Source organism: Monodelphis domestica, chromosome 2, assembly GCF_027887165.1.
Source record: "Monodelphis domestica isolate mMonDom1 chromosome 2, mMonDom1.pri, whole genome shotgun sequence".
Classification (NCBI taxonomy): Eukaryota; Metazoa; Chordata; class Mammalia; order Didelphimorphia; family Didelphidae; genus Monodelphis; species Monodelphis domestica.
This window is the reverse complement of record NC_077228.1, coordinates 23761584-23774978: the sequence shown is the minus strand read 5'-3', so window position 1 is coordinate 23774978 and position 13395 is coordinate 23761584. Positions and strand designations below refer to the sequence as shown.

The window sequence follows — 13395 nt, the reverse complement described above, 5'->3', positions numbered from 1 at the left end:
TTCTCCTGAGATCTGTCCAGGTTCTCGTCTGTGGTTTCCATGCCACTTTCTTTCCATCTCGTCCTCCACTGTCCCTCTCTCCTTTTGCCTTCAGTCTTTCCCATCAGCAGGCTCTTTTCCAAGGAGTCTTCTCTTCTGATTACTTGACCAAAATATTTACGCTTATAGAGGAAATCACACTCTTGTTTGGTCCCAAAGGAGACCCAGGAATTAGGGGGGTGAAAGGCAGGGAGGAGGAAGGCAGGGAAAGCCACAGAGAGGCTGTAATACCTGCATTTTCTACTCATTAGAGCTGCCCAGTAATTGAACAAATAGCAGTCAGTCCCTGCCTTTGAGGGAGGGGAGGGTCATTTGGCCACGTAGTCAACAAACTAGCATTTGAAGCAAGAGCCATGTTTCTGGTACTAATAAAGCAGTTGCTTGGCTGGAGGCAGAGCTGCTCCAAAGTTGCCTGGGTTACCTCTGGAACAGTGAGGGGCTCTTTATCGGATGCTTTCAATTGTAAGCATCTCTAGAGGGTCTTGGAGGAATTTCTGACTCTCAGTCAGGAATGGGGCCAGAGCAGTGCAGACTCCAAGTCTGGGACATTCTGGATTCTTAGCTCAAAAGTCTTAGAAACAAAAGATCTTGGCCATCCCTTCTCTACATGCTCCAGATCTCCTTCCTCTCCTCCCCCTTGAATATCCAATCGGTCAGGAGTATGCCTTTTCTTCCCTAACACCAGGAAACTATTTCCTTGATAACAGATCAGAGTCTGTGTCAACGGGACATTGACCCAGAGAGGGCCTTGCCTCTGGCCTTCTGCAACTGGCAGAGTGTTTGTTGGTCCAGCCACACCTTTATTTGTGCAGCTGCCTGAAGCAAAGCTGGGGATCAGGCTTTCAGCTCTTTCCTGCTCCCTCTCCAGCCCTCCTCCCTCTCCCTAATCTGCAGACCCCACTGACTGGGAAAGTCTTATTTTAACTTTCCTCTCTCATCCCCTGAAGGCAACAGGATCTGAACCATTCTCTACCTCATAGGTGGGGCTGGGAGGGCTTTTTTCCCTCCTTTTTCTTTTTTTTTTAAATCTAGGTCTCAGAGAAAAAACAGCTGAGGGCTACCCACAAGTAAGAAACAACATGTTTCTAAACATATTTGGGGGAGGATTTGTGTGCTTCTGTATATAAATATGAATGAAATATGTTTAATAGGACCCTGACTTTCTCCATGTACTATTTGGAACATAAAGAGAGAAAATAGCACGGTACAGCAAAAAGTTTACAGGATTTAGGGTCAAAGGACCTGTGTTTGAATCCAGACTCTTCCATTCTGCTACTTGTGTGTCCTTGGGCAACTCAACTAACTTTCCTGGACCTCAGTTTCTTCATATGTAAAACAAAGGAGATGGGTTAACTGGTTCTGAAGTAGATTCCAGCTTTCAATCTATGGGTGTAGACATTCCTGATTTTGTTAGACTAAGTAGGGTGGAGTAATCTAAAGTTCACAGGTATAAAATGTCAAAAGAATTTTAATTGTCTGTGATCCAAGGGCATGGTGGGTGTCAGGCTGCTGGGAGGAAACTTTCATGAGCTAAAAGTCCTGCTCAAAGAAATGTAGAAGTAGAAGAGGAGGTTGACCAGTTGCATTTATAACTGCCCATAAGAGATTTATATATGTAAATATGACCATTTTTATACATATATAGATCAACTCTTATTTTCTGTCGTAGTAACAACTCTAAGATAGAAGAGGAAGGGCTAGGCAAAAGGGATAAGTGACTTGCCCAGGACCATATAGTTAAGGAAGTGTCCGAGGCCACACTTGAACCTCTGTCCCCCGGACTCCAGGCCTGGTACTCTGTCCACTGAACCACCTAGCTGTCCTGTCCATAATGTATTAAAAGAGCCAGGGGCAGGCCACCAATCTGGGGGGCTGCTAGAACTTTTCCACAGAGGATTTATGGAAAGATGAACACAAGGAACAGAAAAGAGAAGGGTCTACATGGGCTGATATCTATATATATAGCTATGGGCCTGGGTTGCTTCACAGCACTCTCAGAGCTCCAGAGGAAGACGAATTGAGTTTCATTCAGCTGATTTAAAGTGGGACCCTGGAATTGAAAAATTAATTTCAAACAGTCCAACATGATGTTTTAAATGTTGGTTTCACATTTTTGCCATTTTCATTTTTTTGACCAAATTAAAATCTGTTGGGAAACTCAGAGTATGAGGACAACATTGACCTGTGGGACTTTAGGCAAGTCACACAAACTCTCTAGTCCTAAATTTCCTCTGCCATAGAATTAGAAGATTGGCTTATGTGGCCTTCAAGGTCCTTTCTAGCTCCAAATTCACAATGTAAGCTTCCCATTGTGGAGAGCTACCCAAAGGCACAGAGGGGTTAGAGAACTGGCTCCTGGTCCCCTCCACAGCATGTGTCAGAAGAACTTGGATTCAAGTCTTCTCGATTCTGAGATTGGCTGGTAAGAATTCACTCTCGTGGGTGGTGCCTCTCTCTCCATTAGGGTTAGTTGTTGTATTGGAAGATGGAGTTGGAAGGCAGGAAAAACCCATGGATTTGTTGTTGTTGCTCAGTTGTTTTTCACTTGGGTCTGACTCTTCATGATACCATTTGGAGTTTTCTTGGCAAAGATACTGGAGTGGTTTGCAGTTCAAGAAACTGAGGCAAACAGGGTTAAAGTGACTTTCCCAGGGTCACATAGCTGGTAAGCATCTGAGGCTGGGTCTGAACTCAGGAAGAGGAGTCTTCCTGATTCCAGGCCTGGTACTCTATCTATTGCACCACCTAGCTGCCTGAAACATTTATTAGTTGTCTACTATGGGATAGACACTTTGCTAAAAGTGCTTTCCTGGGAAGGCACTCCCAGTGAGGAAATTCCCTCTCATAATGCAGATTGGAACCTTTCCAAGCCTTTTCCATTATGACACATTTCAGCCAAATTGGCTTATTTTCTTTCTATGTCCCACCTCCTTGCCTTTGCACAGGCTATTCTCTGATGACCTGAATATTCTTTTTTTTCCTCTTTCTTGGACTTTCTTCCAAGGTTCAGTTCATGAGGTCAGTTCTGATTGTCCCAGCTAATAGCACTTCCTCTTGTTAGTTTTGTGGAGAGGCAAAGGGACAGAATGTGTGGTTAAATGGATATAAGGAACTCTTGGAGGAAATTCCCTCTCCCAGTCAGCACTCTCCTTTCGACTTTTCATTTTTAAATGGGTTGGGAAGCACGGAGAGGTTAAGGGACTTGCCTAGGGTCACCTAGCCAAACAGAGAAGAATCAGAGTTGGGATTTGAACCCAGGTCTTGGATTCAAGGCTAGCTTTATCTATTCCAGTTCATTTGTTATATTTACTGAAAAGAAAATGAAGGGCAGGAGGAGAGGGGGAAAGGAAGAGCACCAACTAGAGAATGTGTCCAAGTACACATCCTACTTCTGTCCCACAAGAATCATCCTCGACCCTTCCCTCTCCCTCCTTTTCCCCCACAGCCAATCAGTTGCCAGGTCTGATTGCCTGAGGGCACAGCCCATCTCCCATCCATCCCTCCTGTCCCCTCACTGGACCACCCTACCAATTCAGGCCCTCATCACCCTTCAGCTAGACTAATGGCCTCCTCTTTAGTCTCCTCCTCCCTCCTCTCTACCCCAACCTGCACAGGCTACCCCATTCCTAGATCTGCCCTTCTCAGATCTCTTTCCATGGCTCCTCGTTGGGAGGACGAAGGTCACATTCCTTAGCCTCATGTTGGATCACTGGTCCTCACCCTGTTCTTTCAGCCTTATTTCCCACTGCTCTCCTACAATCCTTCTTAGTTTCTAGACTGGAGAACTCATTTTCTCCTGAAGACAGCTCCTACTCTCCCACCTCCATGCCTTTGTAATAGCCAAGAGTCCCTTCATCTCTCTTTATGGAACTCCTTTTCTTTATCCTTCAAGGTCTAGGCGGCGCCTTCCTTAAGAACTTCCCCCTGATCAGCACTGATCTTTTGAACCAGATAGGTGCTCTCCCTCCTTTTTCTGGGGCAGGTGGGTGAGAAAAGCCTGGCTTCAAATCCAGCCTTAGACACTGACTGACTGAGTGACTTTGGACAAGTCACTTAACTTCCTTGCCTCAGTTTTCTCAATCATAAAGTGGGACTAGCAACAGCACTAACTTTCCGGGTTGTTGTGAGCCTCAAATGAGATAATATTGGTAAAGTGATTTTCGGACTGTAAAGGACTATAAAAATATTAGCTGCTCTTTATTATTATCACCTCCCTCCTCCTCCTCTTCCTCAACTCCTGCCACATTGCATTTGTATCTCTCTTTTCTTAAGCCCTTACCTTCTGTCTTAGAAATGATGCTATCAGTTCCAAAGCAAAAGAGTGGTGAGGGCTGGGCAATGGGGTTAAGTGACTTGCCCAGGGTCACATTTCTAGGAAGTGGCTGAGTTCATATTTGAACCCAGGACTCTCCTGTCTCTAAGTCTGGCTCTCTATGCACTGAGCCAGCCACCTCAATGCTCCCTGTATCTCTCTTCATGTCCTGCCTCCTATGTTAGCTTCCTAGGGCCATTTCAAGAGAAAGCAGGTAATAGCTCAAGGGCTGAACTTAGAAGCAGGAGGAAGATCTGAGTTCAAATCCCACCTCTGATAAGCTCTAGCTGGGTGCCTGTGGACAAATCATTTAATCTTTCTTGGTCTCAAGCAGTTCCCTAAGGGCTTCATATCCTCAGTAAGGGATGAGTTACCCTGTTCATGTCTTGGCTCTGCCCCGGCTGTATGTGATGCTAGTGGCCATGGAGAGCCACTTTCTGCTTTTTAATGCATGTTGGGAATGAATGAGTGAAGCCGTGTGTGCAGTGATATCCCTGCGGGCCAGAAGCCACCAACTAAAGACAAAATCTGCCCCCTCAACAAGGGGGAGGCCGTCTCTTCACTCCTTTTATACAGCAGTCCCCATGGACAATAACAGCTGAAGAATAATTCATCTTCCTTCTTCCCTCCCCCCCTCTTCTTCCTTCCTTCCTTTCTCTCTCTCTCTTTCTGCCTGCCTTTCTTCCTTTTTCTCTTTCTTTCTCTATTTCTTTTTCCTCTCTTTTTCTTTCTTTCTTCTTTTTCTCTTTTTTCTTTGTCTCTGTTTCTCTGTCTCTCTCTTTCTGCCTGCCTTCTTCCTTCCTTTCTCTCTCTCTCTCTTCCTGCCTTCCTTTCTTCCTCCTTCCTTTTTTCGTTCTTTCTCTATTTCTTTTTTCTTTCTCCTTTCTCTTCTTTCTTTCTCTTTCTTCTCTTTCTTTTTCTTCTTTCCCTTCTTTTTCTTTGTCTCTGTTTCTCTGTCTCTCTCTCTGCCTGCCTTCCTTTCTTCTTCCTTCCCTTTTCTCTTTCTTTCTCTACTTCTTTTTTCCTTCTTCTTTCTCTTTTTCTTTCTTTCTCTTTATTCTTTTTCTCCTTTTCCTTCTTTTTCTTTGTCTCTGTTTCTCTGTCTCTCTCTTTCTGCCTGCCTTCCTTCTTCCTTCCTTCCTTTCTTTCTCTCTCTCTTTCTGCCTGCCTTCCTTTCTTCTTCCTTCCTTTTTTCATTCTTTATTTTTTTCTTTCTACTTTCTCTCCTTTCTTTCTCTTTATTCTCTTTCTTTCTTTTTCTTCTTTTCCTTCTTCTTTGTCTCTGTTTCTCTGTCTCTCTCTCTTTCTGCCTGCTTTCCTTTCTTCTTCCTTTCTTCCTTTTTCTCTTTCTTTCTCTATTTCTTTTTCCTCTCTTTTTCCTTTCTTTCTTCTTTTTCTCCTTTTTCTTTGTCTCTGTTTCTCTGTCTCTCTCTTTCTGCCTGCCTTCCTTCCTTTCTCTTTCTCTCTCTCTTCCTGCCTTCCTTTCTTCCTCCTTCCTTTTTTCGTTCTTTCTCTATTTCTTTTTTCTTTCTCCTTTCTCTTCTTTCTTTCTCTTTCTTCTCTTTCTTTTTCTTCTTTCCCTTCTTTTTCTTTGTCTCTGTTTCTCTGTCTCTCTCTCTGCCTGCCTTCCTTTCTTCTTCCTTCCTTCCCTTTTCTCTTTCTTTCTCTACTTTTTTTTTCCTTCTTCTTTCTCTTTTTCTTTCTTTCTCTTTATTCTTTTTCTCCTTTTCCTTCTTTTTCTTTGTCTCTGTTTCTCTGTCTCTCTCTTTCTGCCTGCCTTCCTTCTTCCTTCCTTCCTTTCTTTCTCTCTCTTTCTGCCTGCCTTCCTTTCTTCTTCCTTCCTTTTTTCATTCTTTATTTTTTTTCCTTTCTCCTTTCTCTCCTTTCTTTCTCTTTATTCTCTTTCTTTCTTTTTCTTCTTTTCCTTCTTCTTTGTCTCTGTTTCTCTGTCTCTCTCTCTTTCTGCCTGCCTTCCTTTCTTCTTCCTTCCTTTCTTCCTTTTTCTCTTTCTTTCTCTATTTCTTTTTCCTCTTTTTCCTTTCTTTCTTCTTTTTCTCCTTTTTCTTTGTCTCTGTTTCTCTGTCTCTCTCTTTCTGCCTGCCTTCCTTCCTTCCTTTCTCTCTCTCTCTCTCTTCCTGCCTTCCTTTCTTCTTCCTTCCTTTTTTCGTTCTTTCTCTATTTCTTTTTTCTTTCTCCTTTCTCTTCTTTCTTTCTCTTTCTTCTCTTTCTTTTTCTTCTTTCCCTTCTTTTTCTTTGTCTCTGTTTCTCTGTCTCTCTCTTTCTGCCTGCCTTCTTTTCTTCTTCCTTCCTTCCTTTTTCTCTTTCTTTCTCTACTTCTTTTTTCCTTCTTCTTTCTCTTTTTCTTTCTTTCTTTTTCTCCTTTTCCTTCTTTTTCTTTGTCTCTGTTTCTCTGTCTCTCTCTCTTTCTGCCTGCCTTCCTTTCTTCTTCCTTCCTTTTTCTCTTTCTTTCTCTCTTTCTTTTTTCTTTTTTCTCTCTTGTTCTTTCTTTCTCTTTATTCTTTTTCTCCTTTTCCTTCTTTTTCTTTGTCTCTGTTTCTCTGTCTCTCTCTTTCTGCCTGCCTTCCTTTCTTCTTCCTTCTTTTTCATTCTTTATTTCTTTTTTCTTTCTCCTTTTTCTTCTTTCTTTCTCTTAATTCTCTTTCTTTCTTTTTCTTCTTTTCCTTCTTTTTCTTTGTCTCTGTTTCTCTGTCTCTCTCTCTCTTTCTGCCTGCCTTCCTTTCTTCTTCCTTCCTTCCTTTTTCTCTTTCTTTCTCTATTTCTTTTTTCTTTCTTTTTTCTCTCTTTTTCTTTCTTTGTCTTTATTCTTTTTCTCCTTTTTCTCCTTTTCCTTCTTTTTCTTTGTCTCTGTTTCTGTCTCTCTCTTTCTGCCTGCCTTCCTTCTTCCTTCCTTCCTTTCTTTCTCTCTCTTTCTGCCTGCCTTCCTTTCTTCTTCCTTCCTTTTTTCATTCTTTATTTCTTTTTTCTTTCTCCTTTCTCTTCTTTCTTTCTCTTTATTCTCTTTCTTTCTTTTTCTTCTTTTCCTTCTTTTTCTTTGTCTCTGTTTCTCTATCTCTCTCTCTTTCTGCCTGCCTTCCTTTCTTCTTCCTTCCTTCCTTTTTCTCTTTCTTTCTCTATTTCTTTTTTCTTTCTTCTTTCTCTTTTTCTTTCTTTTTCTCCTTTTCCTTCTTTTTCTTTGTCTCTGTTTCTCTGTCTCTCTGTGTCTCTCTCTCTCATATTATGATTAAGTGACTTGCCCAGAATCACACACCTAGGATGTGTCAGGCCAGATTTGAACTCGGATACTCCCAACTCCAGGCCTGGGGCTCTCTCCACTGTGCTCCCCAGCTGCCCCCTAACTTATATTTCAATGACCCTTTGTTGTTTGAAGAGTGGTTTCCTTGAACTATCCCACGAACCTTTATTATTAAGTATTATAGCCTCATTTATTTAATCTATTATTCTATACCCATTTCACCCAGAAGGACCCCGAGGCTTAGAGAGCTTAGGGTGCTTCGTCAGTGTCACAGAGTCAGTGGGTGTCCTGAGGTGGCCAGAGGAAGGACAAGGAAGCTTGGAGAGATGTTCTGGGGGATTCGCCCAGCCTGAGTCAGCCTCCCTCAGGGCCCCAAAGCAACACACCCAGCTAAGCCCTTCTCAGCCCGGTTCCCCAGCATCTTCATGGGGCCCGCTGCAAACTGGTTTCCCCACTTTCCTTCCCTCCCCCTCCCACCACCCCAAAGGAGATCCGTCTAGAGTGGCCTCTAGTTCACTGATAAGAAGCTATAATGTGCTTCCTGATCCTCAACTCCTCCAGGCAGCCTGCCCTGATTAATCATCCTTTGCTTGAAAATGATTCTTTCACTCGGGTCTTAGGATTCTGCGCGTGTGAGTGTGAACACATAGTAAATACTTGAGGCTTGTTGATTGACTAATTGACAGACTGCCCCATCGCCCGTTTGCTCCTCTGTAAAATGGGCCTGTGGACTGGATGAAAGGCCAACCCCCGGTTCTGCCATTCTGACTCAGCACAAACGTGGCCCCGGGGTGGAGGGGGAAAAGCCTTCGGAGGACGCTGGAATCGGCAGCTTCTGTCCCGTTTAGGAACTTACGAAGGAGAATCCTGGGATGTTAGAGCTGCGGAGCGGCAACAGCCCTTAACTGAGGGCCTTCTTGTGCCCAGCACTGTGCTGGGTGGGACCTGCAGACTCCACAAGGGCGGAGAGGCAGCTGGGTGTCCTCCGAGTCAGCCTCTGGATTCCGTCCTGGTGACCCTGAGCCAGTCACTTCACTTTCCGGGGTTCCAGGCACGTCAGAGAAGGTGCCGCGTGCCTCCGTGGGGGGTGTTTCCTCCTGTGGGAGCTCCCCGGTCTGCTTATTACATTTAACCCTGTGCATTGGCTCCAAGGCAGAAGAGCAGTCAGGGCTGGGCCATGGGGGTCAAGGGACCTGCCCAGGGTCACCCAGCTGGGAAGGGTCTGAGGTCAGATTGGAACCCAGGACCTCCCGTCTCTGGGCCCGGCTCGCCATCCCCTGGCCAATGGGTCTTTGACCGCCTCCCCCTCCGCGGCTCTGTGTTCAGTGGAGGGGGAGGGGTTTGCGGTCTGGTCGGGGGGGGGGGGGGGTGGGACGGACAAAGATTTTCCCACAGTCTGTGGGCATCTGCTGAAAATGACCCAGAGAGAGAGGGAAGAGACGCTCTGCCGGCTGGGGGAAACTGAGGCAGGCATCACCGAGAGGGAGGCCCGTGGGCTGCGCCTCGGCAGAGATAACAGGGAGGCCACTCCTGAGGCAGGGCGTGCCCTGCGGGCACCAGGTCGGGCTCGGGCGTCCCAGGGGGCTGCCGTTCATCAGTCACGCATGGGGCATCCGGGTGGGACGGAAGCCTGGCAGAGGACCCTGGCGAGGAGGGACCTGGGACTCCATCGCAGAGCCCTGGACTTGATGGCGACGGCAATGGGGAGCCATTGAAGGTTCTATATTGCCCCCAATCTCGGCCGCGCGTGCCTCCCGTCCCCGAGCCGCGGGGACGCCGCACACCTCCGACGGGCCGGCGCCTCAGAGCTGGAGGGACGGCGGAGCCGCCTGGCCTGGCCGGAGGGCATCGGGCCGACAGACGCGTGTTAGCTCCCCGGGCGCGCCAGGCGCCGAGCCAAGCCCTTTGGACCCACAGACGCACGGCAATCGGCCCTTGACCTCTGGGGGCCCACGGTCTAACCGGGAGGAAGACAACGTGTAGACTAAGCAACAAACACGTACATGCGCGGGTCTATCCAGAGAGAGAGCAAGACGGAGCGAGTTCTCTTGGAGGAAAGGCACGAGAGGGGAAGGATGATACGTGTAATAAGTAGGGGGCAGCGGGGGGGCTCAGTGGAGGGAGAGCCAGGCCTAGAGGGGGAGGTCCTAGATGCCAATCTGGCCTCAGACACATCCTGGCTGTGTGACCCTGGGCCAGTCACTTAACCTCATTTGTCTAGCCCTTACCAGCCTTCTGCCTTGGAACCAACATAGTATCCTTTCTGACAAGAAGGTAAAGGTCTAAAACACCCCAATGTGGCCTGATAGGAGGACGGAGGCCCTCTAAGGGCGGGGGCTGCGCCCTTGTCCCACTGGGCCCCCGTGTGCAGCCCGGCGCCTGGCCACAGGGAGTGATTAACGGAAGCTGCTGCCTCGCGTTTGAGGCGGCGGCTGGCCTGACCGGTGAGGGGATTGGATCGCAGCGAGGCGGCGTCGAATAAATAATATTCCAAATGAAGTGCTGACTGGCTGCCCTGCGACCCCTCCCTCTGGGCATCTTACTCTGAGTAGCTCCAGAGCACAGCCTGCAGCCTTCTCCTGCCTTCCCCATCCCCAAGGCCCCCACCCCCACCCCAGGTGCTCTCCGTCACCTGGTAGGGGCGGCTCAGGCCCAGTTCTGGAGTGACACAGACCAAGCCGAAGGCCCCGCCCTCAGGGGGCTCACACATGCCTGCCCTGAAGTGGGAGCGCTGCCTCACTCTGAGGGGACTGATGGACGATGTATGAAGATGGGTTTCCAAGTGTCTCTGTGGGTTTTAATATATGCCTCTCTCTGTTTATGTCCATGTACTGAGAGACAGACAGACAGACAGACAGACAGAGAGATGGATGGGCAGACAGACAGTCTGATTGGTAGGTAGGTAGATAAAAGGAAAAATGGGTACACAGGAACATGGATAAGATGAAGGATGGATGAACAATGAACAGAAAGACTGAGATGGGTGGATAGATAGATGGATAGATGGATGGATGGATGGATAGATAGATGGACAGACAGACAGATGGATAGATGGATGGATGGATGGATGGATGGATGGACAGATAGACAGATGGATGGATGGATAGATGGACAGACGGATGGATGGATGGATGGATGGATAGATAGACAGACAGACAAATGGATAGACAGATGATGGATGGATGGATGGGTAGATAGATGGATAGATGGATGGGTGGCTGGATAGACAGATAGACAGATAGATGGATAGACGGATGGATGGATAGACAGAAAAATGGATAGATAGACAGATAGATGATGGATGAATGGATAGACAGACAGACAGATAGATGGATAGATGGATGGATGGATGGACAGACAGTTAGATGGATGGATGGATAGACAGACAGATAGACAGATAGATGGACAGATGGATGGATGGATGGGTGGCTGGATAGACAGACAGACAGATAGACAGATAGACGGACGGATGGATAGACAGACAAATGGATAGATAGATAGATAGATGATGGATGAATGGATAGACAGACAGATAGATGGACGGATGGATGGCTGTATGGGTGGCTGGATAGGCAGGCAGGAGACAGATAGCTAGATAGGTAAGTAGATGGATAGGATGAAGGATGGATGAACAGTGAACAGAAAGACTGAGAGATGGATGGATGGATGGATAAATAAATGGACAGATAGATTGACAGATGGATAGATGGGTGGATGGATGGATAGGTGGATTGCGCGCACACACACACACACACACACACACACACACACATGTGCACATAGAATGAACAACTAAATACAAACTGATTTCCCTGGGGAGGCAGAGGGTCCTCCGAGTTCTCCTGAGCTCACTGGAGCTGCCCAGCATCCCATAAGACAAATGAGTAGGCCAGCTGTTGGCTGTTGGGGGTGGGCGGGGACTATTTTAATTCTCTGCATTATCTCTATGTCAGCAGCTGCCCAGGGTCCTGATGCAAAGCCAGCCCTGCAGGGGGTCCTGTCTTCCCCAATACTGGCCTTAAGCCCATGGTGGGTCAAGGGATCATGGGAGTTAACAGTCTTAAGGTCCCAGATGGGGCTCTGGAAGGGTCCTCAGAGGCCATCTAGTTCAACATCCTCATTTTACAGATAAGGAAACTGAGGACCCTGGACACGAAGTAACTTGCCTGAAAAGTCCCCCCAAGAGCCCATCAGTCAGTCAGTTGAGAAGCACCTTCTCTGGGCAGACAAAGAAAGGCAAAGTCCAGGTCCTACTCTCAGGAGGGCAAAAACAACCCTACAAAACAAGCGCACACGATCAACAAAAGGAAACGTGGAGAGAATCTGAGACTCGGGCAGGACTTGGAAGGGCTTTCCCTGGGATTGGAGGGACGTCGGGTGGCAGAGATAAGTGAAGACTGTTCCGGGCACAGGAGAAAGCCAGAGAAAATGCCCAGACTGAGAGGCAGAGTGTTCTGGGTGGGGAGTCGTCAAGCCAGTTTCACTGGATCCCAGAGTAAATGGGAGTAAGGCATAAAAAAGCCTGGAAACGCACAAGGGACCAGGCTGTGAAAGGCTCTGAACGCCAAACAAGAAAGTTGATCCTGGAGGTGATAGGGAGCCACTGGAGTTTATTGAGGGTGGGGAGGAGGAGGGTAACATGATCTGACCTCTGCTTTTTTTTTTTTTTAACTCATCCTCTGTCAGTATCAATTCCAAGACAGAAGAATGACAAGGGCTACACAATCAGGGTTAAAATGACTTGCCCAGGGTCACACAGCTAGGAAGTGTCCAAGGCCAGATTTGAACCCATTTCCTCCCAACTTCCAGCCTGGTGCTCTATCCACTGTGGTACCTCACTGCCCTTTGCCCTGGGCTTTAGAAATGTCACTTTGGTGGCTAAATGAGGGATGGATGAAGTGGGGAGAGACTGGAGGCAGGAGAATCCATCAGCAGCCACTACAATAGTCCAGGGGAGGGCATCAGGGTCTACCCTGGGGTGAGGGAAGCCTCAGAGGAGAGACGAGGCATACTGGAGAGATGGCTGCAAAGGTCTTAGCAATAGCTTGGAAATGGAGGGTGGGAGAAAGGGAGGAATCCAGGATGAAACAGCGTTCAAGTCTGGGTGCCTGAGAGGACGGGGTACCCTCAGTGGTCACAGGGAGGTTCAGGAAAGGGTCTCTAATCAGAGGGACAGCTCGCTCTACTTAGCACTCAGCTGCAGTGCTATCCTTGTGCCCATTTAACAGATGGGGAAAGTAAAGGAGGTGGTGTGGTTTGCCCAGAGTCCCCCAGGGAGGAAACATCAGAGTTAAAATTTGAACCCAGGGCTTTCCCCACTGTCCCATAATATCTAGCTCATTTTTGTGAGGATCAAAGAAGATAATGCTTGCCGAGTGCTTAGCAGGGTGCCTGGAACAGACTAAGCGCTATCGAAATGCCACCTATTTCTATTATTCTTATTTTACAAGTAAGGAAGCTGGAGACCAGAAGGGTTCAAAAGCCAGACCTGGAGTTCAAACCCGAGTCTTTGTGACTTAGTGAGCTCCCCGTCAGCAAAGGTATTCAAGCAAGGACTGGAGCAGCCCTGGTGAAAGATGAAGAAGGATCAAGAACTCCCAAAGTAGGTACACTGAGGCGCGACGCCCTTGACGATCCCTTCTAGCTCTGGGTCCTTTCTAGGTCTGGTCATGGTGTTCTCACATCTCTCTGGGCTGGGCCAACTTTGGAGTCTGTGGGTGTGGCTAAGTCCATGCAGCTGGCGCTTCATTATGGCTTTCCTGCCTTTCTCCTGGAAATCCCCCAGCGTCCC

General features: G+C 47.4%; 2 protein-coding genes across 2 annotated transcripts in view; one reads left to right on the top strand and one right to left on the bottom strand.

Annotated features, from left to right (window-relative positions):
* CIMAP2 (ciliary microtubule associated protein 2) overlaps nt 1–13395 on the top strand; it is a 76373-nt gene that overhangs the window by 7876 nt on the left and 55102 nt on the right. Inside the window, exon 2 of the mRNA XM_007480529.3 lies at nt 13055–13206. Within this exon, the coding sequence (XP_007480591.2) occupies nt 13181–13206 (26 nt within the window). The 5' untranslated portion in view covers nt 13055–13180. The remainder of the gene's footprint in view (nt 1–13054; nt 13207–13395) is intronic.
* The window catches only part of TTC22 (tetratricopeptide repeat domain 22), a 43617-nt gene that overhangs the window by 24028 nt on the left and 6194 nt on the right, over nt 1–13395 (bottom strand). The gene's annotated exons all lie outside the window — the stretch shown is intronic.